This window comes from Pan troglodytes, chromosome 13 (assembly GCF_028858775.2).
Source record: "Pan troglodytes isolate AG18354 chromosome 13, NHGRI_mPanTro3-v2.0_pri, whole genome shotgun sequence".
NCBI lineage: Eukaryota > Metazoa > Chordata > Mammalia > Primates > Hominidae > Pan > Pan troglodytes.
Window position 1 is genome coordinate 36,288,813 of NC_072411.2, and position 25,145 is coordinate 36,313,957.

Genomic DNA, 25,145 nt, shown 5'->3' on the forward strand with positions numbered 1-25,145 from the left:
GAGAAATTCTTTATAAGGTTAAGTTGGATAAGCCTGAGTGGTCACTTCAGATTGTGCATGTGTGTGCACACATATGTATTTCTTCACTGCTTAGCTAGTTCATTTTTTTAACCAAATCAGATTTGGGGAGGACTGTCCCTTTTCTGCAAATAGGGCAGCTAGAACACTCCTGGGGTAGGCCAGTACCCAGCCTGTGCTCCTCCCGAGGTGGAGGAGAGGGGTACTAGGGGTCGGGGTAATTGGGCTGGAGGGCTTAGGAAGCATTTGGAAATAATGAGCTTTATCTTGAAGGCATTACCCATATTTTTGAAATAAGTGTGGTGATTTTTGTGACTGTGATTTTCTTTATTACTGGGGCCATTTTGGCCTGTTGTCATTCTTGGTTTTTTTTCTAGATGTAGAGTGTTGCCAGAAGTCTGATCCTCAGAGAAAAGGTGCATTTTACACTTATTATAAAATTTCTTTGTGGCTTTACTGTCCTTTGAGAGTGGAAGCAAATCTTTTGAGTATTTTCATTCAACATTAAGGAGACCTACCTGACAAATTGACATGCTGTGTGATCTTTTCACAGACGATTCTTTCTTTCTTCTTAGAGAGTCATTATCAACCTATCTTAAAGCCTGTTCATGGTTTCCTGGGCCGGATGCCAGGTGACAATCCTAGCGTTTTTTGTTTTTTTTTTTAATGGCTGTCTGATGAAGCATCATCCAGATTTGGTCTTGCTCAAAGCCTTCTTCCCTGTGCTCATTGATTTATGGACCAGGTCTTTGGAGCAGAGGCCCAGTGCCTTAATACTCATTAGTAAATTGGGCACAGCTAGCCTAGGAATGAGATTCTCAGTCAGTGCCCAGACAGCACTGAGAGATGTGGAGAAAATGAGACTCATTTATCAGTCACCTTGAGACAGCATCAGCAGTCGGCCACCTTCCTTCACTCTGAGGCCTTCCACAGCCTCAGCACAGGCTTCTGAGCCTGCTGGTCTTGAGGGGTGGTGATGGACTCCCAGGTTCACCTTGGTCTGCTTCTCTCTCACTCTGCATTCTAGTTACATGGGCAGAACCTGTCTGAGCATCTTCCAGTGGGTGAGTAAGATCCTGTTGATTGGTAAGGCAGTCCCTCTCAACCGAGGCAGTTTTGGCAGTGTTGAGAGACAGTTTTCGATTGTCACAACCCTCTAGTTATAGAGGGTTATTGGAGGGCTCTAATGGCATCTAGTGGCTAGAGGCCAGCAATGCTGTTAAACCTCTAATAGCTTCCCACAACAAAAAAATTATTCAGACCCATATGTCAATTGTGCAAAGATTGAGAAACATTGGATTAAAGTGATTTATTTCATTTTTCAGGGACCCGTGCTTTGTTTTGGTTTAGTAGTTGTTTTCAGAATTATTATTATTATTTTTTTTTGAGGCAGCGTCTTGCTCTGTCGCCTAGGCTGGAATGCAGTGGCGCGATCTCGGCTCACTGCAAGCTCTGCCTCCCGGGTTCACGCCATTCTCCTGCCTCAGCCTCCCAAGTAGCTGGGACTGCAGGCGCCTGCCACCACGCCCGGCTAATTTTTTGTATTTTTAGGAGAGACAGGGTTTCACCGTGTTAGCCAGGATGGTCTCGACCTCCCAACCTCGTGATCCGCCCCCTCGGCCTCCCAAAGTGCGGATTACAGGCGTGAGCCACCGCGCCCAGCCCCTCAGAATTCTTGGAGTTACCGCTGTTGCCTTTTTTTGTTGTTAGGAAATTCTGTCAACTGTGAATATCGTATGGGCCTGGTGAATGAAACTCATAGAACATGTGAAGATCTTATCTGCTCCAGCAACCACAGCTTCCTTCTCACTCTTGTCCTCTTTCCCTTTTGTCCACCTGCCAGTAATGTGCACATCCAAGAGACTAAGTCAGGATAAAATCATCAAATGTTGGTTTTCTCTTACCCCACCCACGCCCTCTAGTGGTCTGTTTTGCCTCTAAAGCTGCTTTGCCTGTCCCTTCCTCCTCTGCTTCTCCTTTTAACACCAACTGTATTTAGGTGAAGACTACCCCCATCCCCTTTCCATCTGTCTTCTTTATACCTGTGAATGTCAGAGAACAGCTGGGGTAGGTGTGGCAGAACCTGGGAATAGAGAGGGCAGGAAGAAGAGTGCATGTTCTGGACCCAGATTCACCAGCCCTGTTAACAGTGTTTGGAAATTTATTTTGCTATTGATGCCAGATATGGAGCCCTGAACTCCACTGAGTGGGTGGTATAACTGCAAGACAAATATGCGCTTCAGGCGGGTGGCATTGGAGGTTTTCCTTTCTCTGCCCACAGGAAAAATGCAAGTGTAGCGTAGTGAATTAAAACTCTGGGTACAGGACTGTCTTGCTTTGATCACTTCAAATGTAAGAGGGGATGGGCTGTTTAAAACCCAGATATTCAAAGAGTATTCCCAAGATAGCAAAGGTGTGTTGTTTTTAGCAGGTGTATTTCAGCTAGTTAATTAAAATAAGACTAGTTTAGCCAGTTCCAAAGGGAACAGACTGTTTTCATTTAGAATGTGTTTTTCCTGTTTATAAAAAAAAAAAAAAAAAAAAAAAAAAAAAGGACCCAGGTCCTGAAAGTGAAAGGTCTCTGTTCATACCTATTTCTTGGGCAGCACCCTGCCTGCTCCTGAGCTCCTTTGCTTCCTAGAGCTAGAAGAGAGTCGGTGGCATCAGAGCTGTCAGGGATTCACAGTTGAGCTTTGGGCACCTGCTGAGTGGGCTCTATCAGGTTGGTGGCACTGGGCCATCTGGGGGAGTGAATGACCTCAGAGCTTCTTCCCAGGAATTTGGATTTATTTTAGAAGAGAAAGCTGCTTTGCCTGTCCCTTCTCCTCCTCTGCTTCTCCTTTTAACACCAACTGTATTGAGATGAAGACTGCCCCCCACCACCGTCCCCGTTCCATCTGTCTTTCTTACACCAGTAATCCTGTAAATGTGTATTTTTCTCCCTTTCATGTGTTAATTCAACCCTTGAGGTTGGTGGGACATTGCATTAGACTCACGGCTTCTTAATAGTACTGGACTTTGGTTTCTGTTTTGTGTTCCATACGGAGAGGTCTCTTCCTTTCTGAGTTTCCGCATGCAGCTGGTAGACTCAGCTTGGTTTGGCGGAGGCCATGTAGTATTAGGCAGGAATTGGGGTGCTGGTTTGATTCTGATTCTAACTGGAAAACATAACATTTTCTGGCCTCAGGGTCTTCCTCTGTAAATTGAGGGTTTGCATTTGATATTTTCCTAAGCAAAACCAGACGTTGTCTTCCAGTCTGTAAAAAGGTATTTTATACATTTTAATTTATCATATTTCCTGTTAAAGTTGATTGTTAGACCAGGGAGATGTGGTTCTGTGGTGAGCACAAAACCAGGAGTTTGGTAAGAGGTTGTGCAGTCAATGCAAGGTTAGCACCCAGTTGATTTCTGCACTGTGTTTTGGTTCACAGTAGAAGCAGTCCATATTCATCCAATTATGAATGGGAGTGGCTATCATTTTAAAGAATAACTTACCAAGCACTCTAAGTTGCTTTTAATGTAAATTGAGATGGAGGCTGAAAAGAGAAGTAGTAGAAATTGTTTCAAAGTTGAATTATTAACATCTAAAGACAGTTGTCACTTAAAATATGGGAGTCAGGCAAGCAGCCTTGGAACTTCAAGATGTGTGACCAACTCTCATCTGGCATTTAATTAGGGTAGTGCTTTTTTGTCATACAATTTCATGTGAATAGATACCTGGGCCTGAATTTAAAAAAAAAAAAAAAAAAAAAAAAAAAAAAAAAAAAAAAACGTAAACTAGACCACAAAACTAGAGCATTAGTTTTGTGACCAATAAGGTGGAAATTTGAAGTTCAAACTTCAGTGTATGGAGGTAGCCAGGGCAGTTTTGCTGAGTCTCTGCGATATAAATTGATACATATATTGATTGTCTCTAGTATCTTAGGATTTGGCATGTCAAACTTTTTTTTTGAAAAATGTTTAAAAACATTTTAAACAAAACCAAAAGTCAAATGAAACATTTGTGGAACCTCTGGAACATCTCTGTGAATGAATCTTTGATGTTCTTTGGAGCACAGTTTGAGAACCAATAACTCAGTTGCTCACCCCTACTCCTCTGGCTCTAACAGTGTTCTGTGTTTCTAGAACTTTCTCCATGTTATACATGTGGAAACTGAGATGGACACACTTAGGATCACACAATGCCAATGGTAGAACAAGCTGCAGATAAGAGATTTTCAGGTTTTTGATGCAAGGTTCTCTCAGTTCCTCCTTGTCACCCTTTCAGGTCTTATTTTCTGTGATCTTCTCAGCATAACAGTGACAAGACAAGTGGCCTCCAAGAAAGGTTCCCAGGTATTTTCCCCTCCATCCCTTGTCTTAGACATATTTTGTTTCTGTAATCTCACTGCCCTGCCCCCCTAGAATTTTCTTCTGGAGTGTTTTTTTGCAGTTTTCTTCTCTGTTAATACCTGACTACCATCACATCCACTTTAGTTTAACCCTGCCTCTTCAAGGGTTTCACTACTAAGGGTAAAATCTTGTAAAAGGTAAGGTGCAAATGTATTGTCAGAATGCCCAGGTTCTGTGGCTCATACCAGAAGGAGGTCTTGGAGGTCTTTGCTAATTTGCATTTCTTCACCTCATTTCCACCATCCTGTCCTTCCATCTAGCAAATACTTAATGACCACCCTCTGTGTGCAAGGCATGACCATTGCCGGCATTTCTTGTCTTTGGGGGACTCACAGACCCCATAGGCGAGATGAAACGGGATTGTCCTGTAGAGCAAGGAAGGAGCACGAACTGCTATGAGTTACGAGTACTCTATGGAAGGGGAGCTTTCCTCAGTCTAGGGAGCCCCTGGAGGCTTTATGCAGGAGGTGGGGTGAGATTGGAGGCTGGAGATGTGGGTGGGATTTTCCAAGGAAATTGGGTGGACACAGTGACTTAGGATTTCTTGAAGGTTACTGTACAGGATGAAGCTAAATGTAGGCTCCTTAGCCACCATTTAATGATGACTATGAAGTAGCTCAGGTGGTACACAGTAAGGACAGAGAGGTCTGGGAACCACTAAGTTAGAGCAGCGCTGTCCTATGTGAATGTGGCGCATGGAATGGTATTGTCCTGCAGGGCTATTTGAAGAGACCAAATCTCTGCTTGGGGCTGGCATTGCTTCTGAAGGGATGGGCATTTCTGCCTTTGTTTATCCTCTGAGGAGGCAGGCCCTTGTGTCAGAAATAGGGCCTCCAGGGATGTTGGATGGCCACCTGGAGGAACTGCTTCATTGGTCTCGTTCTCACTCCATTGGAACTGGGCTGCTGCTCAGTGTTCTCAGGTGGGTTGAGAAATTGGCATTTGCCAATCTGAAGCCAGGCTCCTGGCCAGGAGCCTGTAAGGTTGATCCAGAGGTTATAAGAGCGGTCATATGTGGTGAACTGGAAGTAGATCACTGTGGTTTCCTTCTGTTGCTAGGCCCATGGCCAGCCCTTAGTTCCTGCCCTGGTCTTGGCTGTGCTAGGCCCATGACACTCATCTGCCTGCTCTAAGCCAACCTCCTCCTTTTCCCCATAGCTTTAGAGGTGGACTTGCTTTTTTTTTTTAACAGTTTTTTTTTTTTTTGAGATATGATACACATATCATACCATCCTTCTATTTAAAAGTATACAACTCCATGGCTTTTGGTATGTCCACAGAAGTATGCTCCCATCACCACAATTTTAGAACCTTTTTGTTACCCCCTAGAAAAACCCTATACACCTTAGCTATCACCTCTCATTTCCTCCATTCTCCATACCCCAGCCCTAAGCAAGTGCTAATGTATTTTCTGCCTTTACAGATTTGCCTATTCTAGACATTTAATATCAATGGAATCATGCAATGTGTGTTTTTTTTTTTTTTTGCTTAGTATAATGTTCTTAAGAGTCATCTATGTGTAGCATAATCAGTTCATTCCTTTTTATAGCCAGATAATATTTAATTGCATGGATATGGCAGTTTTGTTTCCATTTCCTCAGTTGATGCACATTAGGCTGGTTTTACTTTAGTTTATTATGGATAATGGTGCTGAGTATGGATACTGCTGCTGAGTACTTCTGTGTACAAGTTTTTGTGTAGACACGTATTTTCATTTCTCTTGGGAGAGTTCCTAGAAGTAGAATTGTTTGGATCGTATGGTAACTCCATGTTTAACTATTTGAGGTACTGCCAGATTATTTCCCACACTGGCTGCGCCATTTGACATTTCCCACCAGTGGTAGATGAGGGTTCCAATTTCTCCACATCTTCACCAACACTTGTTCTTATCTGTATGTCCTTATGAGTGTGAAGTTAGTATCTCATTGTGGTTTTGATTTGCATTTCCTCTAATGACTAATGATGTTGAGCATCTTTTCATGTGCTTTTTTTTTTCTTTCTTTCAGGAGAATTGACACATTTCTTTGCCAGAGATCTCTAACCATCTTTATAAAGGTTGAAGGTGATTTTGTTGTGTTGAGGCGTCAGTGGGAAGGAACAAGGTGATTGCTACTCTTCTAGGAAGTAGGAGGATAGAGGGGATGCATATTGAGGTGGCTAATTCTGCAAACAGACTTGATGCAAACTTTTTTCTGGAAGTGAATTGATGAAGTCACGGCCATGAGCTGACATTACTCTGGTTGGCAACAAGGTCTTCTGAGATCCACTGTATAGTCCCACTGTGCCCATTGGATGACTTAGCTAGAGGACACAGCCGTTAGAAGGTCTGGAGGTAGGCATCTTCTTAGCTCCAGCAACAACTTCTTGATCACTGTTAGTCTAGGGCTTCCTCATTAGTTGTCTGGTCATTCCTGATGATCTTCATTGTCATTTTGTGGCACCAAGACTATGAGGATGGCTGTTCATTTTTCCTCCTCATTGTCCACCTGTTACTGTGAGAGATAGGGGTGTCTCCTGAATAATGCTTTTGAAAAGTCTTAAGTTCTGTCATTTTAATAGGAATTGTAGAGATGCATTCTGTGATTCTCTGTGTGCTGTGTGTATGCTGATATTGCTTCTATTATTTCAAGCTCTAAGTACCACTGGAGAAGAGAAGTTTCCTGGCACTTCTATAGTCACTTAAAATCTGGGCCCTCACTAATCAGAACTGTACTCTGAACTCCTCATAGCTAGGGATTTTCACTTCAAATTTGCATGTCTCTGAACTGGGATAATTTTACCTAGGCTGAGATTTTTTGGCCATCTCTTTGCCCCTCTGATACACCATCTGGATGTGTCTGACCCTCTTCAAGGCAAGGGCAGAGAAGAAGCCTTCTGCCTTCTAAGGAAGCTATTGTTCAGTTCCTAGCCCTTGATCTTTCCTTTGTTTTAACTCCATAGCTTGAGCAGCCTATTCAGTAGGGTTAATTGAGGAAGTAGAGTGGGGTTTCCTGTCTGAAAGTGGACAGCTAATTCCTACCAGTGATTCGGGCTCTTTACTAAAATAGTGAAAGAAAATCACCTTTTTTGATATAGCACCTCATTGGCTTGCCCTAGGAAAATTCCTTCAGCCCTGGGGCAAAATTAAGTAATGAGTAATGAGTATGGGTTATCAAAAAAAAAAAAAAAAGCCAATTCCCTTGGAGCTAGGTGCAGCACCTAGTTCGTAATGTGGCTGTCAGAGTGTAATTCCCGTGGGGTAGAAACTCCATCTTGTTCACTGTTCAGTCACCAGGGCCTGATGGCAGCTTATGCTCAATATAGACTTGGCGCGGAGCGGAGTGGAGGAAGGAAAGAGGGCAGGTGCTGGTTGGCTGGCCTGCAGTTAGACGGGCTGAATAAAGTGCTGTAGTGCCCTAGGCGACATATTGATTTAGCAGATACTTTATTGTGCCACCGTGGTCAGTGCCTTTCTCTGAGAAGGTGTGTGTGTGGGGAGGGGCTCCCTAAAGGATGTCATAGAGTCCCACATAGAAACTTTGAACAATCCAAGGTAGACAGGTGTTTTTAACTCATAATACTCCTTTATTCCCTGTTTTAAAATTTTTTTTAAATTTGATACAATAATTATACATAATAATGGAGTACCATGTGAGATTCAATCCACATATACATTGTGAAATGATCAAATTAGGATAGTTAGCATGCACATCACCCCCAAATAATTATTACTTCTGTGGTGAGAACACTTAAAATTGTCTCTTTTAGAAATATACGTTATTATTAACCATAGTCACCTTGCTGTGCAATAGAACACCAGAACTTATTCCTCCTAAATGTAACTGTTTACCCATTGACCACTCCCTCCTCATCCCCCTGTCTCCTCCCCACCCCTGGTAACCACTGTTCTGTTATCTCCTATGATAGCAACTTTTTAGCTTCTGCATGTGAGATTGTACGGTAGTTGCCTTTCTGTGCCTGGATTATTTCATTTAGCATAATGTCCTTCGGGTATATCCCTGTTGCTGCAAAAGACAGGATTTCTCTCTCTTTTTCTGGTTGAATAGTATTCCATTGTCAGAGAAGTGTTATAAGACTAGGAAAGGAACACTGCAGGCTGGAGCCCTGGGGAAAGTGGTCTGAGGCAGGTGGTGGGACTAGAGCTGGGGTCTGGCAAACAGGCTGGGTTTGATTGTCAGCATAATAGAGAGCACTCATGTGCCAGCTGGGTGGGAGGAGCAGCCGAGTGAAGAAGGGGAAGCCTCTCAGGAAGCATGTGCAGGGTTTATGGTGATGAGCAGACCAGCAGGTACGTAGTGGGAGAGGGGCGTGATGGGGCAGAGGAACTTACGTTATGATAGTACAAGACAGAGGTTGAGCCTCATTTTAATAGGCATTGTGGTGGGTGTTGAATAGTGATGGAATGTATGGGTCTGGAATCAGGCTGCCTGGTCAAGGGCTCTGAAACATGAGTGTGCATCAGAATCACCTCGAGGCTTGTTAAAGTATAGGCTGTGGACCACATCTCCTCAGTTGCTGATTCAGTGGGTGTGGGTGGGGCCTGAGAATTCACATTTCTCACTGGTGATGCTGCCGTTACTGAGTTTGGGACCACATTTGGAGAACCACTGGTCTAGAATTGAGAGGTTGGCAAACCTTCTCTGTTGAGAGGTAGATAGTAAATATTTTAGGCCTTCTGGGCTACAAAGAGTACCTGTTACATATTTTTTATTGCTTTTCATGACCCATTAAGCATATACGTATCATTCTCTGCCATATACAAACAGGCTGTTGGGGGAGTGAGGATGATGTAGGGAAGGTGGGGCATGGTTTAATAACCCCTGGGCCATGCCTAGATGATCAGTCCTCTGCCACATAGCTGGCTGACCTTTGCCAAGTTAATCACCTTTTGCCTTTATTTTCTCATGTTTCTCATAAAACAGAGATGATAATATTCATACTTCTTACCATACAGAACTTCTGAGGATTCAGTGAGCAAAGCCACAAAAGATTGTATGTCACAATGTCTGGGACATAGCTAGAATTTATAATTTATTTTTACTCTGTTGATAGGCAATGGGAAAATAGTAAGAGGCAGACCAACAGTGATCCAGGGCTCTGAAAGCTAATTGCTTCAAGATCCTGCTACCATTTTCTTTTGGGCTGCTTGCAAAGAAGAATCCTTTGACTGAAGCATGTATGTACACTCTGAAGTACATCCTGGGTTAGTCCCTTATAAGGGATCGGATCATTGCTCAGCCTCTCCCTTGAGTGGCACTTAGAAAATGGCGCTATTCGTAAGCTGACTGGTATTGGGCCCAGGACTCTGGCTGAAGGGGTGGGCATACCGGAAACCATTTGCAACCTATGCTCAGGTCCTACTTGTTGGGAAGCCCTGATTGAGAAGAGTGGCCTGGTCTATGTTGGCATTAGATAGGATCTGGCTGCATTAATATTGAAACTTCTCTGCCTTTTAATGTCTCATTTTGCCTCATGGTGGGAGTGAAAGTGAGAACCACAGAAAATCTGCCTGCCAGGTGTTCCACATTTCTTGTGCTACAGCATGCAAGTGAGCAGTGAGGTGTAGCTTTCCCTCATGTAGCTGGGAAAGCAATACCCCTGCTTGTACCTCTGGCATATCTTCTCTGTGCTGGTGCACCTAGAGAGGTTGCCTGGTGGCCCTGAGAGAGCCATCTCATCACTAAACACTGATGGTGAAAGCTGGCCATGCTCAAATAAGATGTAGCAATGCACCTCTTCTTTGTCTAGTTACCCCCAAGGGGGCATCCACTTTCTTGCTCACCTCACCAGTTGCATGTTCTAGTCCTTGCCAGAAGCACATAATAATGACTTTGTAAGCTTAAGTTACAGGCACACAAAAGGGCCTGATGGTGATATGACTCCACCCTCCGCTTGGGTTTTTGCTGAGATTCCGCGAAATATCCTTCTGTCTCCTCCCCACCTTGCAAAACAAACTTCCTGTTTTGAATTTGGTCCAGGCTGGAACAGCCCCACTACACCTGTTAACACACGCAGACGCACACTTCCCCCTTCATAATTGCTTAGCTTCTTGTTGCCTAGCCAGATTTCCCCTCAGCTTACAGTTCCTGAATCATAAGATATTGAACCAGCAAATTTAAGAGTTGACATTTTACTTAGAGGTATTCAAGTGAAAACATGGCTTCTGGTTTATTTGGCTGTATTGTGCCATGACCACTTGGCTAATTCTTCTCCTCCTTCACAGCAGAATGGAAGTGAGGAAAGGCAACCAGCTGACACAGGAGCCAGAGTGAGACCAGCAGACTCTCACACTCAACCTACACCATGAATTTGTGTCTATCTTCTACGCGTTAAGAGCCGAGGACAGGTGAAGTTGCCAGAGAGCAATGGCTCTCTTCACTCCGTGGAAATTGTCCTCTCAGAAGCTGGGCTTTTTCCTGGTGACTTTTGGCTTCATTTGGGGTATGATGCTTCTGCACTTTACCATCCAGCAGCGAACTCAGCCTGAAAGCAGCTCCATGCTGCGCGAGCAGATCCTGGACCTCAGCAAAAGGTACATCAAGGCACTGGCAGAAGAAAACAGGAATGTGGTGGATGGGCCGTACGCTGGAGTCATGACAGCTTATGGTAAGCACTGTTTCTGGGACCTCTCCATTAAAGTGTGCCCTGGCCTTGAAATGGCCCTAGAAGCTCCCAGATATGGTCTTGTCATGGACTGAATGTCCTTTGCCACTGCCTTCATAAGCAGTGAATTGCACACAGAGAGGCATCTTTAGGAAATTAAAGCAATGCCATTTTGGGGGTTCTGAGCTGGTGTATGCAGACACACTTTCCCCTGGAGTCAGTGGGTTAGTATAGTTAGGGCTCTATTGGTTGTGTTTGCAGCTAGCTCCTTCTCCCTGAACACATTTCAGGAACCATGTGATCTCGTGTGGGAGTGAGTTCAGGGAATGCTGAAAAATATTCTCATCTTTCCCTAAACAAAACTTAATTAAGGCTGGTGGGGGTGAGGTGAAGAGGATGGGGAGGAATGTTCTATGGAAGCCAGTAAACTTAGAGCCAATTGTGTTCCTCCCTCCAGCTAATAAATATGACACTGGCACTTGCATGCTGGTGAGTTTTAACCTTTGGCTTCTTGAGGTTATGTTGCTCTTCTTCTTGCCCTTGTCTCTAACTGCCCTCACTTTGAAAGGAATCTTTGTGTACTTGTTGCTTTTTCTTTAAAGAATTTTTTTCAGAATTCTTTTTGAAATCAGAAAGAGTAAAAAAATACACATATGGAATGTAACTTATTTTTCTTTTATGTTTAATATAGAAAAAGTTGGAAGCTGTAGACAAGCAAAAAAAGAAAAAAATTACACATAAGTCTACTACTCCAGGCAATAACCACAATTAACATTTCAGTGTGTATTTTTCTGATACTTTGCATACACACACAAATATATATATATACACATATATATACATACACATATATATACATACATATATATATACACATACACATATATATACATACATATATATATATATATATATATATACACACATACACATACACAAATACTTAGAAAAAAATTGCAAATGGAATTTAGATCATGCTGTGTTTTGCAGAGCAGACTTGGTCTGTAGAAGATGACCTGTTGTTGAGTGACAAGAGTCTGATCATTGAATTGAGGTTTCAGTGGTCTCACTGAAGTGGTCTCCCTGATAGTATAGATGAGATACAAGAATGGGGTTAGGTGAGGTGGAGAAAGTAGAGTTGTGTTTTGTGACCCACTCAAGGAAGGTGCCCTGAAGTATGCTGATTTCAAATCGTGATTCCCAAAAATGTGCAGCAACAGTTCAGTTCAGTGCAGGTTGAGTTCAGACACAGGAAATCATACTCAGTTATACATGTGCTTCTTTCTTTCCAAAAGGGGAAAAAAACTTGTTTTTAAAAAAGTATGTAAAATTTTATACACACGTATGTGTATGTGTGTGTGTGTGTATGTGTATATATTAGAAGGTGCTTACTTCTGAGGAACATTTTAGAAATTCTTTTCTAGTTCTTACTATGTAAATAATCACACTCTCTGCATTTAATCTGTTAAAAGTGTCTGTAGGCATTGGCTTTTAATATATCTTAAAAAATGGTACCTTTTTTGAACTGATGGATTTAAAAAATGGGATTCCACTGTGGGAGCTTACACTGAAAAGTAACTAGGTAGTTTTTCCTAGAGTTGCATTTTAAAATTGCTCATTGACTCACACTTGTGTCACGTTTCCAGAGTAGTTTAGATAAACCAACAGAAAATAAAGCTGATTGTCACCATTAGTGTTACCAATGTATATGACATAGCAGGTAACACAGGTGTAGTTTTAAAGTTTCTGGTTGTATGCATTTCATGTTACAGCTTTGAAGGGAAAGAGTTACAGCTCAGTGGTAATTTTCTCTTGTTTCTCTCAGTCTGTCAAACCTTTTCCATGGGCAAGAAGAAGCCCTACAAATAGCAAATTTATAGGCTTTAAATTTCTCCAGTTGTTTTGGCTGTTTGTATTTCTTGTGTATTGATAAAAATCTCATAGGGAAGGCTTCCCCACATTTTAAAGGACAATAATTTGGTCTTAGCTTTTCAGCCTCACAGAAATATTATTTTTTAAGTTACAAAAAAATCCCAGAATAGGCTGTTAGAATTTCAGCCACCTTATATGCCTGTAATCATAAGACTTTGCATCTCAAAGAAACTATAGAAATTATTTATTCCAACTTACTTTCGTAGATGAACCTTAGCAAAATAATTTGTCTTTTTCTCAAAAACAACAAAGAAACAATCAAACAGGTCACATCAGCAACTCTAACTGACACTGCTAGTTTTCTCTTTCATCCAATCAACTTTAACGTATCAAAGTGGTTTTGGGAGCTGAGTTTCTGGAATTTTTATTGGACTTGTATGTATGTGCTTGAGGTATTGGGGGGTTATCACATGGTAAGATCCTACTAAGACAGTGTCTCATTTGCTATTGACTTTTGGTGTAAATAGGTCTTGATTGTGGTAGGATTTCAGCAGCATCTCAGGGGTCTCTACCCACTAGATGCCAGTAACAGCTCCCTAGTTGTGACAATCAAAATGTCTTTAGACATGTGATAATTATCCCCTTCCTGCCACCTTGGAGAACTGTACTAAGAGTGGAAACCACAAACGCTATCTGACATCATCTTTTGAAGGATGTTATCAAGCAGATAACTGGTTTTAGTTTTTTTGTTTGTTTGTTTCTGAGATGGAGTCTTGCGTTGTTGCCCAGGCTGGAGTGCAGTGGTGTGATCTTGGCTCACTGCAACACCCGCCTCCTGGGTTCAAGCCTCAGCCTCCAGAGTAGCTGGGATTACAGGCACACACCACCACGCCTGCCTAATTTTTGTGTTTTTAGTAGATACGGGGTTTCACCATGTTGGCCAGGCTGGTCTCAAACACCTGACCTCAGATGATCTGCCCGCCTCAGCCTCCCAAAGTGCTGGGATTACAGGTGTGAGCTGCTGTGCCTGGCCTGGTTTTAGTTATTTCAAACTTGAAAGCCTAGTGTTCCCCCTGGTTTCCAGTTCTGGCACCAACAATTTGGATTGAACAAGAGGATTGTACTAGGGATTAGTTAGTATAGTCCAGGGCCAGTCCTAGAAGCTGGAGAGCCATTCTGATGATATATGCTTCCCTTGGAATCTGTCAGTATCAGTAACATTGTGTGACATGCAGGCAGCTCTGGTAGTTAATGTCACATGGTGGTGCAGAGACTGTAGGATTCTCAATGGTATAGCTGGGCTGGCAGAACAGTGATGTGGATGCATGGGCCATTAGTTTGCAGTCTCTTTTTTTTTTTTTTTTGCCATAAATGCAGCCTATGTGCAGTACATTGCCTACACATCTGCTTTGAGAGTGAAGAGTTAATCCTGTATGGCTAGGATTTGTGTCTGGTTTAAATGAATCCAGCAAAAAGAAGAAAAAAATTCCTTCTTTATCTCATCCCCATATTGGTATAATCAGAGGTTTTTAGGATAAATGGGTATACAGTAGGTATTTGAGGGATTGTAGTAGCTGATTTTAGATGATTGCTGATTTATTAGAATTTCTGGTTAGAGATTCCAAGGCAGCAGGGCTCGGTGAACTATGACCTATGCGCCAAATTCAGGACCTTTGTCTGATTGTGTAAATAGTTTTATTGGAACACCTCCACTCCCATTTGTTTGTAACAAATGCAATAACAGATAAACACGGTAATTCCAGTATTTATTTCATAAAACATCTGAAACATTCTGAATCCATTGATCAGCAGTCACCATCGTTATTCTAAATACTCATCTGATTAAGTTCCTTATTGATTCAACTATTTCCCAGGACTCCCATGGTCTAAGGCAGAGTCAGCAAACTATGGCCTACGGGCCAAGTCTTCCTTGGTACCTGTGTTTGTAAAGAAAGCCATGCCCATTTGATTATATGCTGTCTATGGCTGCTTTTGCACTATAGTGGCAGAGTTGAGTAGTTGTCATACAGACTGCAAAGCCTAAATATTTACTGTCTGGTTCTTTACCAAAAATGTTTATCAGTCTCTGACCTAGATAGTCTCTGGGTGAGTCTCTCTCTCTACTGGATTTTGTGTGTATGTGTGTGTCCCAAGTCTCTTTCACGCCTGTGTTTGGATTCGCTCACGACATCTTCATAAGCCGCACATATAAAATGTAGCATTTCTCTGCCCTCTGAAAATGCTTCTTCTAAGTGGCAGGTCGAGAGTTGTAGTGGTTAGGAGCATGGGTTTGGAGCCAACTGGTTTGTCTTTGCCACATCCTGTCTGCATGGCTTAGGCCCTAGAAGCACAAAACTGCTTTAAAGTGGGGTGTCAGTGCCTCTCACCAAGGACTGTGAGACATGAGCAAAGTGCTGTGTGTCAGGTGCCTGACATTGTGTGCTTGTTGTTGGCTGTTAGTGTGACTTGTGACTAGTACTCAAACAATAATAGAACTTGAAGAGTATCTTCCCTTCCCCAACCCATCCTTGTTTTGGTGATTTGAAAAGAGACTTCTGAACTTCTTTGGGATTTGGCAACTCCAAAGTGATACTCAGAAGATCTCCCGGGCAGCCTGTGTGGAACATTCAGTGCGTTTGTTCTTGGAATGTGGAGGACTTTTCTGCGTATTAACTCTGTCAGTCCAGAGAGGAGTGTGTTGGCTTTTGCCTCCCAGGCAAGTGTAGAGCCAGAGCCCTCTGCAGGTCAGCCCCATCTGCATCTCCCAGCCAGTGTGGCAGGGGCCATGCCTGCCAGTGACGTCTCGGGAATTGTGTCATGGATGGTGCCACTCACCCGAGTCAATGCTATTCTTGTTTCTGAGGTGAATTGATCTCTGTCTCCAGCAGCCTGACCCAAATTCTGATCCCTAGTGATCACCTCTTATCTAACAGGACAAACCCGGTCCACTTGTGTTCTCTAATGAACAGTAATGGAAATCTGAGGCGAGGTGACATTTCCCCTTATGGTCCATCCACACGTTGTTAACCCTGGCTTCTCTGGGCTGGGGCACTGTCCTAGAAAAGCTGCCAGTTCAGGCTCAAGCAGCTGTGGGCTCCCAGCTTCTCTCTGCCGACCCCCATCCCACTTTGCCTGCTGCCTGTTTCCTCCTTGACCTCCAGGTTCTGTGTGCCTGTTCTTCCCTATGTTCTGCCTGTCTCCTGGTTCCCTGAGCTTTTTAGTCCTGGACTGGCCCTTTGGCTTCTGTCTTTCAAGCCTGGTCCTTCAGGAAATGTCTGTCATTGGCTGGAATATCTCCCACATTTTGTGCATACAGTGAGAAACAGATGGACAAAGGCCCTGCTCTCATAGATGCTTTGTTATCTTTGGAAGGGAGAAATAATAAGCAAGAGAAAGTCAGATAGCAGTACATTCCAGGAAGAAAAATGGTGATAGGGTTTAAAATATCTGAGGGGCTACTTTGCACTAGAAGGTCACCTCTCTGGAGGTATCTTTTAACCAGAATGACACACGGAGCAGCCAGGTACAGTGGAAAGAGAGAGGTGGAGGCAGAGCATGCCAGGGAGAAGGCACGGCGTATGCTAGGCCCTAAGGCCAGCATATGTACTCCAGGGTAGAAGGGAGGCCACTGTAGCTAGAACGAAGCAAGCAAGCAGTGGCATGGAAGGTGTTGAGGCAGTGAGAAGCCGGCAGCTTATGCAGAGCCCTGTAGGCTATGACTTCTGGTATCAATATGGATGTTCTTATGCAGAAACCAGATGTTGACCTCACCCTATAGTTCACTGCTTTCTCTATGGGAGGAAGGAAGTTTTTTCCTTAAGGAGGCACACACGCCGGTTGGAGAACCAGCATAGGGCTTTTGGTTGCTGGTTGGGGGCAGTGGAGAGGTAACTGCTTTGGACTTCTGATTGGCCCTCGTTGGCTTGGGATGCTATGTCTAAGATGTTAATACCATTTAGGGCTGCCGAAGATTGCTCTGAAAGGTTAGCAGCTGCCCTGTGTTGCAGATCCAGATAACGTTCTGAGATTCGGATGAGAGCTTTTGCAAGTGTTTCCTTCTACCTCTCGTGAAAAAGGAATAAAAACAGGTTGGATTTCATTAAAGATGCAAGCATGTAAAGGGTTTTTTAGTTTGTTTTTTTTCCACTTTTTTTTTGTGTCTCTCTTCCTACAAATAGGGAAATATGGCCAAGGAATAGGAATGGTTTCTTTTTTCTTTTTCTTTTTCTTTTTTTTTTTTTTTTTTTGAGGGCTGGGACTGTTGTGGGATAATGTGGAAAACCACTGTTGCCAAAGTAGAAATCCCCTGCCCTTGAGGGAAATACACTGTTCTTGAAGTGAAAATGGTAGGGAAAAAAATAGCTGGGCTGTTCAGTGTGTCTGAGAAGGCTTTTAGTTACTGTATGGTGACGTGGCTGGTGTGATTAAAGAAAGGGCTTTCTGCTTTAAAAAGCTTGGAACCTAAAAATGGGCCTGTCTGTGGCTTGGGACTTTTCCAGCCATCCTGTGGTAGAGTCCAGCCTGCCCAGTATCCTCATCAAAGCCAGGCCAAGTTCACAAGCACGCCCAGGCCAGTCAAAAGGTCTGAGGAAGACCTCAGGAATGTTTTAGACAGGAGGAGTAAACTCAGAATAAGGGGCTCATTCTTCTACCCCTCAGTCATTAAGACCCTTTCTTTCATGCAGCACCGCTACTTCAAGTCTGGATTGAGGAGGGATTGCACGCACATGTGTGAGGTTGGAGTCTCAATCTCAATGTGATTGTCATTGCCATGTTCAAACGATGAGGCTTAGAATGTCCCTTGTCTTACCTGATGGCCATAGCTCTCTATGACCCTCTGCTTCTTCCCAGCTGTGTCCTGGTGCTCTTTTGCTGTCAGAAGTGCTTGAGCAGACCTCTTGCTGCTGTGGACACCCTAAAAAGCTCCGCACCCTCTCAAGTCTACTAAGGCATGGCGGCTCTCTTCTAGGACAAGACTGTTGGGTGGTGGCTGAGCATTCGCCTGTCTTTGAGCCTCTGCATTTGCTCTCCCCCACCCCTTCCTCTCTTCCCTCTTTGTTTGTAAATAAAGTTGGTTAGAACACAGCCATGCGCATTCCATTCTGTTTCAGAGAAGTTAGCCTTCCCTCCTTCACAGGAGGGCCCAAACCCACTGTTACTCTCATTCTTTATAACACTCAAGCTACTTAACATCAAGTATTTGTTGTATGAGCTGATCATGTGTCTCTCCCACTTACAATGTAAGTTCTGAAAGAGGAGGGACTTTGGTCTGTTTTGTTCCCCACTGTGCCCCAGAGCTTAGTACCTTTTGCCTGGCACATAGTAAGAGCCATGAATGAATAGCAGCAGCCCCTGGTGAAACTCTGTGATGCTCTGTGTGGTACAGTTACAGCTGGGACTCATTTGAAAATCACAGTAATGTTTTTAGTGAAGCAGGAAATGAGAAGAAATTCCCTATGGGCTCTGCATCTAAGAGGCTCCAAGTAGCTCTTATGCATGATCCTAACATGGGAACCATTGTTTATTCTGGAAGGTAGTTAGTGTTTCTGTTGGGCGGATGGAACACATTGTGTTCCTTACTGATGTGTGACCTTGAACAAGTCACCGATCATCTTAAAGCTTACTTCCTCTTTTGTAAAACAGACAATATAATATCATTTAACCTCATGGGCTTGTTGTAAGGATTACAAATGACAAAGTTTATTAAGGCACTTAGATTAATTTAGATTATTCTTGTTCTTTTTTTTTTTTTGGTGTTGTTTTTGTTTTATTTTGTTTTGTTTTGTTTTGGAGATAGAGTCTTGCTCTGTCGCCAAGGCTGAAGTACAGTAGTGTGATCAGGCTCTAGCAACCTCCGCCTCCCAGACTCAAGCCTTATGCCCACCTCAGCCTCCAGAGTAGCTGGGACTATAGGCATGTGCCACCACACTAGGCTAATTTAAAACAAAAGTTTTTTTCTGAAGATGGAATCTCACTGTATTGCCCAGGCTGGTCTCAAACTCCTGGCCTCAAGTGATCCTCCCATCTCAGCCTCCAGAGTAGCTGGGACTATAGGCATGTGCCACCACACTAGGCTAATTTAAAACAAAAGTTTTTTTCCTAAAGATGGAATCTCACTGTATTGCCCAGGCTGGTCTCAAACTCCTGGCCTCAAGCGATCCTCCCACCTCAGCCTTCCAAAGTGCTGGGATTACAGGTGTGAGCCACTGTGCCCAACCAGCACTTAATTAAAATGCATTCATTCCTATTAGTTATCACTAACTCTGGCTTGAATGTACCTGCATCTGTTACCACCCAGGCATAACTGTTCATGTAGATCTGACATTGTTCATTTGTTTGAACACAGGGCTTCAGCAACCTGTTTATGTAGCTATTCTTAGCATTTACAGGGGTAGAGCCTGACCAGACATGAGAGGAAATATGCTCTGTTTCAGAAGAGGTCAGGCTTGCCACCACCCTACTAAACTAGGAGATGTGGTTGTCATTGCCCTGTTCAAAAGATACAGTTTTCTTCTGTGGGCTGTAAGATAAGCTGGGTATGGCCAAGTTCACCTTTGGATCTAACCAGGGCATTGGTGGTGGTGGTGTTTCTGGCATGGTACAGCAAGCAGGAAGCAGTAGTGTGCGAGGCTACCCTTTCCAAGAAGGTGCGGGCCCTGGCGTCAGGTGGGGGACAATGGATAACAATAGGCTTGACCTCTCAGCACTTCTCTGATTCCTTATCTTTTCTATAAAAAAGGCTAAAATTCTTGGTTCCTATGCCATGCAGCTGGCTACATGTTAGGAAGATTCAAAGAATAGCTTAAGAACTCTATTCAGGTTCCATAAAGCACTTAATATCATCAACAGGCCTAGAAAGGATCTTTTACCAGATTTCGATGCATGGAAACTTCCTCAATAGTAATGACACCCTCTGCAACACCTTGGGAAAAACATTCGCTTCTGGGCACAAGTTCTGATGAAAGCTTAAATCTGTAGTTCTAACCCAGAAGAGAAGGCTAGTCAGTGTTGCTGAGCATCTGAGCTGCTCTTTGACTTTGGTGATAATTGTTTTATGCCCTTTTCTGTCCAGAATCTGCTGACTGGGACAACTGCAGGGTGGAAGCCACCTTTTTGTCAGTTCAGGAGCAGGCAAATTATCTAACATGTGGCTTTAAAATTCAAATGAGATAAGGCAGTAAGGGTCACTAAGATGTTTCTGGTGGGTATTGCCTTACATGACTTTAGGGTACTGGTGGCACTATCTTTGATTCTTAAGAGTACAATTCATTTTACTATGTATATATATTTAAAATAACACTTAATGCCTTTGTGACTTTGAAAATAATGTGAATTTTTATGTAAAATTAAAGCATATGAGGAAGTATGGAGAAGAATAAAGAATAAATACACTCTTTACCTCTAAATGCAGATCTTACCAGATAAAATTGATTTCCCTTTAGTTCTTTAAAAAAAAAAAGTGATACGTACATGTGTGTATATGTGTATATATGTACATGAATATATGCCTTTTTAAAAATTAAGATACTGCATTTCCTTATGCCATTAGGTTTTTTTTTTTTTTTTTTTTTTTGAGATGGAGTTTCACTCTTGTTGCCCAGGCTGAAGTGCAATGGCACGATCTCGGCTCGCCGCAATCTCCGCCTCCCAGGTTCAAGCAATTCTCCTGCCTCAGCCTCCTTAGTAGCTGGGATTACAGGCGTGTGCCACCATGCCCAGTTAATTTTGTATTTTTAGTAGAGACGGGGTTTCTCCATGTTGGTCAGGCTGGTCTCAAACTCCCGACCTCAGGTGATCGGTCCCCCTCGGCCTCCCAAAGTGCTGGGATTACAGGCATGAGCCACCGCACCCGGCCAGCCATTAAGTATTTTTGATGACTGTATACTTTTCATCTTTTATCCATCCACTTAACAAATATTTATTGAACTCCTGATATTAATAGCTAGTGGCTGTAAACAGAGATGACAAGCAGACTTGGTCTCTGCCCTCCCTAAGTTTACAGTCTAGTGATTTATTCTATCTTATGAATGGCTGACATAATGTAATTTAATCTTTTTATTTTGTGTTTGGGTAATTTCCAGTTCTTATCTGTAATAACGCTATTTTATAAATAACACTGCTTTGAATGTCCTTGTACATAATAAATGGACTGTATTTGGGTCATTACTGTAACTCTATTATCTTTCTGTGGAAAGATCACTCTAAAATTAATTTAAAAATATATAATTGATGAAACTTGACATTCCTGACAGTCAATGGAAATAAGAGGTTGAGGTTAATTCTTTTTTCATTAGCACCTTCCTTTCTCATTAACGCCCTGTCTTTGCCGGTTTCTCCAGAGCAGCAAGTGAAGCTGCTCTGTGGCTCTGTTGTTCACGCTCTGCCTCTCGGGCAGCCATGGTGAAAGGGATTTGATTTAGGAGCAGGCACAGATGTAAATAATTTTTGGCATTTCAGATGTAAGACCTTGCTCATTGCGTAGTTGGTTCTGTGCCATAGTATCATGGCGGCCGTACCTTCACAGTAGATCTCAACCTTGGCTGTGCCCTAATCCTTGACGGACTCTGCAGATCCGGATTTAGTGTGTTGAAGATGCAACCTGGTAACTGACTGCACAAAGTGAGTCTGATGCACAGCAGGGCTAAGAACCACTGCTTTAGAAGCATGTTCCAGGAAAAATGGGGTGGTGGACAGCATAGCTCCCAAGCATGGCCATTTTTGATAATTCCTCAAATACGGATTGATTTTGATGATCTGGGAAATGAAGGTTTACCACCCAGTCTCACAGCATTAGCTGATAGATCTATAAACCTTATTCCACCAGCAGGGCCCTCCTTTTTACTGAGATCCCATCTCCTTGAATTCCAGAGATGGAGAAAAGTGTGACTTGCAGTTATAGCTCCTTGGCTGTCTGCTCAAGGATGTGTCTGTCAGGCCCTTCCAATCACTTCTTACCCATCAATACCATGGCTTCCTGGAAATGAAAACTTAACAGAAGCTGTCAAATAACCTGTTCCAATGCAGTTTAATCGACCTTACCATTTATCAAAGAATGCTGGCATGATAGAAACCAAAGCCTGCTTTCCCCAGAGAGACATTTTAAATGTTTTTCAACTACTTTGATCTCGTCTTCATCATGTACAGTAAGTTTTAGGAATGCAGAATTGCAGTAGTAATGTTGGGATTAAATTTTTATTGCAAAGGCTTTGAAGCACAAACAAAATTTTAAAAGCTCATTAGTAATTGAAAATGATAATCTTGTTGAGGACGCATTTTATGGCTATAATAACTATAAGATGCAATGAAATATTAAAATATACTAGAATTTGGAGTAGTATTTTTCTATTTTTATTAAACTATAGAAATTATTTGTACAGTTGTATTGAATAAAAGGGTTACCATTAGGATTAAAACACAAACGGTCTGGGTGCGGTGGCTCATGCCTGTAATCCGAGCATTTTGGGAGGCTGAGGCTGGTGGATCACAAGGTTAGGAGTTTGAGACCAGCCTGACCAAGATGGTGAAACCCTGTCTCTACTAAAAATACAAAAATTAGCTGGGTGTGGTGGCACCTGTAATCCCAGCTACTCAGGAAGCTGAGGCAGGAGAACTGCTTGAACCCAGGAGGCAGATGCAGTGAGCTGAAATCGTGCCACTGCACTCCAGCCTTGGCCACAGAGCAAGACTCCATCTCAAAAAAAAAAAAAAAAAAAAAAGATTAAAACACAAAAATACTGTTATTTCTTTATTTTATTTTATTTTTGTTTATTTGAGATGGAGTATTGCTCTGGCTCTGTTACCCAGGCTGGAGTGCAGCGGTGCAATCTTGGCTCACTGCAACCTCCACCTCCCAGGTTCAAGCGATTCTCCTGCCTCAGCTTTCCGAGTAGTTGGGACTACAGGCACACGCCACCATGCCCAGCTATTTTTTGTATTTTTTGTAGAGACGGGGTTGCACCATGTTGGTCAGGCCGGTCTCTAACTCCTGACCTCAGGTGATCCGCCTGCCTCGGCCTCCCAAAGTGCTAGGATTACAGGCGTGAGCCGCCGCGCCAGCCTGTTATTTCTTTAAAGTTGTGATAAAACTGTTAACAATTTTTGGAGGTTTAACAGTAAAATACAAAGGTGCAAAATAATTTCATTGCCCGGAAAGGTATAATTTATTGAGCCTTATTTGTGAGAGTACTATAGTTTGTTTCACTCATTCATTTGTTCACTTACGTAACACATGCTTAATGTGCCTAGCACTGTATAATGATACAGATATGGGCTTGGCGTCATCTCTGTCATTGTGTTTTTTATTAACAGCATCCTTAATCTTGGGTTGGCTGCTTTGAAATGGTGACTCAGGTAGCTGCTTGAGTTGAAAATGAACTTTTTTCTTTCATATTGGGAGAGAAAACATGCCTACCTAGGTAAAGTGCTTAGAGAATTCAAGGGTTTTAGTAGCCTTATATTCCGTCTTCATTTTAAGGGAGAAGATAAAGAAAGAGTCTTAATTTTAAAAAAATCTTGGATCACTTGATGTATTTGGTAGTCTCCAGTGTCAGCTGGTGGATGTTTAGTGATACTGGGTCGGGTGGACAGAGTTACCACAGGACAGGGACATGAGTGAGTCTTAAGAGTGATTGGTATATGTTGTTCCACGAACACATGGCAAAATCCCAGAGGTTATTCCCTAACAAGTAGATTCAGGGGGAGCAAGTCAGAGATGCTTGCTGGTGGACAGGTCCGTTGTAGTTCTTAAGAGGTGGTGAAGCATGGTGGGTAAGAGCCATCAGCCCTGGAACCAGACTGGGTTTGAGTCCTGGATCTGTAATCACCTCTGCTAAGTTATTTAGCCTCTCTGTGCTGTGATTTATTCATTTGTTAAGAGGAGCATAGGGATGATCACATGCTCCTCAGATTGTCTTGGTAGGATTAAATGAATTAGTTCATGTAAAGTGCTCAGCACACTGCCTGGCATATAGAAAGTTCAATAAGTGGAGGAGGTTATATTGGGGTGGCCGTGGTGATGGTGATCCCTCCTCCTCATTATGAATCCCCTTTTACACTCCATGTCACACAGTCACAGAAGGTCAATCTTTGGCAGATGGGGTCAACAAGAGATAGTAGGTCAGTCGTATTTACTGGTCACTGTAATTTGAGAATTGAGGGAGAATATCTTCTTAATTGTAAGTATGACAACTTCATATGCTACCTAGAGTATACTCCACTAATAACTATCACCAATAACAATGGATTGAGGGACTGTGTCCAGTAGTCTGATGAGAGCCCATCAGCATTGGCTCATGTTCTGTTAGCTCCCCCATAGGGAGGAAGGCAGACTTCTCTCACTGCAACTTTCTGTTGTATTTGTAGCAGTCCCTCCAGTGAATGGAAGTCACACATGATGCAGGTTCATTCAGTAGGCATTTCCTATCCTGTAACCTCTCTATCACAGTTCTCTCTCTATGTCTCCACAGAGGGGCAGTGGGGAATACAGAGGGGTTGAGAGAATGCACCTAATTCAGCGGTTATCAAATCAGGGCAGTTTTGTCCCTCCAAAGGATATTTAGCAGTGTCTGGAGACGTTTTTGATTGCCACGCCTGGATAATTGCTGTTGTCATTCAGGGAGTAGAGACCAGGGATGCTGCTAAACATCTTACAATGCAAGGACAGTCACCACGACAAAGAATTACCTGGCCCAAAGTGTCAGTAGTGCCGAAGTTGAGAAATCCTGAGTTAAGTCACACTAGAGGGTCAGGGCTTCTGTGCTTGGCCAACTACAATTACCGGTGATAGTTAAATGCTATTCTAGATTGTATTCGGATTCTAGCTGGCTGATGACACAGGCTCTAGGCAAAGAGGCTGAAATGGGGGAGATTGATCTTTTGTATCTGAAGAGTATTTCTTTATACTGAACATTGCCACTTCTCACTGGCACGACTGCCCCCTTCTGTGTGACTGGCCTCTGGCACTCTTCAGAACTCTGGAGAGCCAGTTGATGATTAGACTTAGTGACAGAACAGGTGACTGACTCCCGCTGTCTGTGCCAACTAATGATGTGCCTGTGACAAACTGAGTCATGCTGACCGTGGGACTGCAGACCGCAGAGGAGAGTGCTCTCATGACCCCTTGGATAAAGCAGTGGAGCTCTGCATCACCTGAGGAGAGAGTTCTTTGGGAAGGATGAGAACATTTTCCAGTGAAAGGTTTTATTTTACTTATATATTTAACAGGCAGTTATGCAGTGCTTATTATGTGCCAGCCAGTATTC

At 43.0% G+C, this 25,145-nt stretch overlaps 1 protein-coding gene across 11 annotated transcripts in view; it reads left to right on the forward strand.

Annotated features, from left to right (window-relative positions):
- MGAT5 (alpha-1,6-mannosylglycoprotein 6-beta-N-acetylglucosaminyltransferase) overlaps positions 1–25,145 on the forward strand; it is a 330,522-nt gene that overhangs the window by 119,172 nt on the left and 186,205 nt on the right. For 4 of the 11 annotated variants that reach the window (XR_010150065.1, XM_009443346.5, XM_063791119.1 and 1 more), the window contains exon 2: positions 10,637–11,016. Coding sequence is in view for 8 of the 11 variants with exons in the window: in XM_009443346.5 (XP_009441621.1) it covers positions 10,776–11,016 (241 nt within the window). In the remaining 3 variants the exon portion in view is untranslated. Of the gene's footprint in view, positions 1–8,638; positions 8,699–9,462; positions 9,587–10,402; positions 10,551–10,633; positions 11,017–25,145 lie in introns of those variants that run through there. The other 7 variants (XR_010150064.1, XM_009443345.5, XM_054679006.2 and 4 more) reach the window with 4 other exon arrangements.